Genomic DNA, 3,901 nt, shown 5'->3' on the forward strand with positions numbered 1-3,901 from the left:
CACTGGGACGGTAGTCTGAGGAGTCTCACTAGTGCGCGGCCCATACATGTCGGCGCTTCACCCACTGGCTCATCGCTAGTGAGTTGTGTTATATCCCTTTCCCCCCCTCCTCTCTTCAAGTCTAGTTTAAAGCCCCGTCTATGATCCCTGCTAACCAGGAACCTTTTCTCCCTTTGAGATAGACGTACCCCATCTTTTGTCACCAAAGCTGGTGAAGTGTAAACTGATCCATGATTAAAAAACCCGAAGTCCTGCCTGTGGCACCAGTCTCTGAGGCAGGCATTGATCTGCTGGCTCTTTCTGTTTATCGTCTCAGATCTCCCTGCAACTGATGGGATAGAGGAAAACACTACTTGTGCTCCAGATCCCTTAACCAGTTGTCCCAAGCCCTTGAAATCCCTTCTCATTGCTCTCAAACTACTTGTGATTTCGTCACTGCCTACCTGAAAGACCACCATCGGGTAGTAGTCAGAGGGTTTAACTAGTGTAGGGAGTTTTCTCTGAATGTCCTTGACCCTGGCTCCTGGGACGCAGCAGACTTTGCTGAGGAGTGGGTCTTGCCTGCAAATAGGACCTTCCACTCCCTTCAGAAGGGAGTCCCCTATGACAAGGACCCATCTGTCTTTCTTACTTGAAGACGTTTTTATGCATAGCGTCTTCTGATTGAGCCTCCCAGTTAGGCAAGTTGCCATCTTGCTCTTTGTTCAGTTCCCCTTGCAGAACATCATACCTGTTTTGCAAGGGCACCTGGGAAGGTGGAGCAGTTACTGGGGAGAGGGCACACCTGCTGTGCCTGTTTGTGCCAGGAAGAGACTCGTTTCCATTCTTGTTGGTCCCTATCCTCTAAGTCCACCCGTTTGCTATGGTCAGCCTGGCGAAGAGAGGCTAAGGAGCCATCCGCCTCCCCCACACAAACTTCCTCTCTGGCCCTGCCTCAGGGAAGTGAGGATATGGCTCCAATGGTCTATCTCATTCTCACATGCCCTGATCGTTCTCAGCCTACTTACCTCCTCCCTGAGCTCCACCACTATGCAGAGGAGCTCCTCTACCTGGGCACACCTCCCACAGGCATGCTCACTGCTGCCATCAGATATCGGCATAAGAGCAGGGCACACCCTGCAGCTCGACACCTGAGTGGCAGCGTGCTCCCACCGCTGCTCTGTCTGGCAAGCTGCATCTGCCTTGGCGGGTGCACAGCTGAGGGAGGCCATGGCTCTCTGCCTGTCGGTAACCATTGCTGACCGGCTGATCCAGCCGAACCTTAGCACAATCCCTGCTCGCCCTGCCTACGCAAACTGCCGTGCAAACTGCCACACCATGCCCTGTTTGCCCATCCTTTCGCTCACGCTCCCTGGGGGCTGCTTTTCTACCTGAGGGGCTTAAGTGTCACTGCCCATGGTGAGTCAGCAGAGGAGCTCATGTTTCCCTCTCTGGGGGGTGGGGGGCTGGGGCACCCCCTCTCTCCCTGCAATTTTTTGCCTTCGCACTGGGTTTTTGTTTTTCCCACAGTTCAGCCACTTTTGCCACTTTAGCAAGGTTCCCCGGCATGAACCTCTGCGTGATCCTCTGCTCTGGAGCCCTTCACCTCGGTGAAGCTTCATTAGCTTAAGGATAGCGTCTTCTATACCTTACAGTCTAAAACAGGATTTATGTTGGTGGAAACATCGGATCATTTAACTCCTATTAGAGGAGCAATAGTCCTGAATAAAGTGCAATTTTGAAAATGTAACTTGTCTCAAGTTTAAGACTCAAATCTAATTATAACATAGCAGAAAGTTATTTGTATGATCTACTTTACATTAACCATTTTTGGTTAGCTGCACAGGAAATTGTCAGTTACAGGAAACTAACCACCCTGAGCCTGTCTTATTTGGTTTGAAAGATTCATCAGGACTAAAATGGATACACTGTACAATACCAGGTACCAAAGTACACTACAAAAACATTTGAGTTTACAATGAGCAACTGTAAGAATTCTGATAGCCAAACATGAAAAAGTTACCATAGAATTACAAGTAAGACTTGTTTGAAGCTTAAAGACTTTGTGCAATCCAGCAGCTTCTGCCTGTGCAAGTTTTTCTTCTGTCATCTTCACAACAAATTTCACAGTCGTATCAGTGTGGTATTCCTTATAGTCAGAAATTAATGCTGGAGTTTTTTCAGTCCCATTCAACATAGGTTCTAGAACCTGTTCTTTGTACACCTATTAAAAATAAAGCAGCAAAAACCAGAAACACTTCTTAAAATCCTCAATTCCTTAAACCAACTGAACATAAGATTTCAGAGCTTTGTGCATTAATTCTGATACCAGTTATAATTTACAGAGCCAATATAACCTGCAAAATGCAGGCCAAGACTAGCACAAACATAAGAGGCATCTAACAAGGACTACTCAAAAGAAAAAGGGGATAAAGAATTAATTCGGCAGGAGAAGCAGATATTGTTGGTAGTATGGACAGTAGATGGCACAAGTAAAAAACCACCTTCTACAAAGGCACACAAAGAATGAAACCATATTCCCTTCCATGTATTTATAATCAGAATTTGTTAAAAGTTCATCCAGATGTAGGATTAAAAAATTCCATAAGGAATGTTTTGTTGGTTTTGGGGCTTTTTTGGTAACTGTATTTCACTGTTACTTACCTGTGTCCATGTCCTTACAGGAAGCTCTGTAATTTCTACTGTGTTCCTGTCCACCACAAATATTTCACCACTGACTACATACTGGTTTTGACCAAGTTCCTGAATGGTTCCTTTGAAGTTTTTGTAGTTTGGGAGCTGAAATTGCAAAAAAACCAGCAAGGTGGCAATCTTTATAACAAAAAATACAGAAAAAAAAAATTGTATCCTGTACATCATACAGCTATTGCTTTATATTGCACTAATCCATCAACCAGCCTCTTATGCCTGTGAAAAACTTAAGTCATAGGAAAAATACTAGAGAAAAAACATAATACAAACATGCAAGTGACAGGAGCAAGTATCTTAATATCTACAGAGTAGAAAAATGATTAAAAAGATACAGCTGAACCCAGTGAGGTGGTGGGATTTTTGTGTGTGTGTGGTATTTTTTTTCTTTTTTAAAGAAACCATAAGTACAGATAAGGCATGACAGAAAGTAGACCAACACCCCAGTCTCACAGTAACTTTACAGAAGTGGTGCTACATCCCCTAGCCATTTTCTTCATTCTTGTGTTGTTTGGCAAAGATAGTGGAATCCAACCAGTTTAAAAAGTAACTAACAGGGTGGGGAATCTTTGTTTTTTTCTTAACTGAATTGATTCCCTTGTCCAGCTTACCATGCAGCCACAAACACATACCAGCATACAGAAAGGAGCTAGATGGAGGCAGAACTGCCTCTTTCAACCACAGTGAAGCTTCAATTGACTGTGAAACTACACAGAAGGCCTAGGAGTCCTAAAGGAAGGGCAATGGATTGCATTAATTAAAAAAAAAAAAGTCTATTAATTGTACTCAAGAATTTGCAAAAGGAAATTCACTGTCATGAAAATTGATACTGCACACTACTGAACTATGATCTAAGTAGAAAAGATGTTCCTGCTTCTACGACTGGGTAAACACAACAAAATAGCAATATTCATCATTTGTAAAGTAAAATTTACTTTAACCATATTGCATATGTTTGTTACAGACATTCTGGGTTCACCTAGGTATCCTTCCTCTCCATTTTTTTTAAGTATACACCACTTCTGAAACTTATAAAATTTTAAATAAAGGAGCAGAAGCTAGATGCAGTTCAGAAGCTGTTGATTTTCTTGAACAGTGACAATATTTTCTCCTATGTTTACAGATACATAAAAGAGAATACAATTCAGACAAGACAGAGGAAATGTTAAGTTTGGTTTAAGATAAGTAGTAGTACCTTCAAAAAGGAAAGAGT

At 42.8% G+C, this 3,901-nt stretch overlaps 1 protein-coding gene across 1 annotated transcript; it reads right to left on the reverse strand.

Moving 5' to 3' along the window:
• Positions 1-2,002: 2,002 nt before the first annotated feature.
• Positions 2,003-3,372, reverse strand: LOC104537854 (DNA topoisomerase 2-beta-like; the record flags this gene model as incomplete). Its single annotated transcript, XM_010180867.1, has 3 exons — positions 3,321-3,372; positions 2,644-2,778; positions 2,003-2,203 (listed from the first exon to the last, which is right to left on the reverse strand). Coding segments are annotated over exons 1-3 (342 nt in total), but the record flags the coding sequence as incomplete, so codon positions are not given.
• Between the last annotated feature and the right edge of the window lie 529 nt (positions 3,373-3,901).

This window comes from Mesitornis unicolor, unplaced genomic scaffold (genome assembly GCF_000695765.1).
Source record: "Mesitornis unicolor isolate BGI_N332 unplaced genomic scaffold, ASM69576v1 scaffold7923, whole genome shotgun sequence".
Lineage (NCBI taxonomy): Eukaryota > Metazoa > Chordata > Aves > Mesitornithiformes > Mesitornithidae > Mesitornis > Mesitornis unicolor.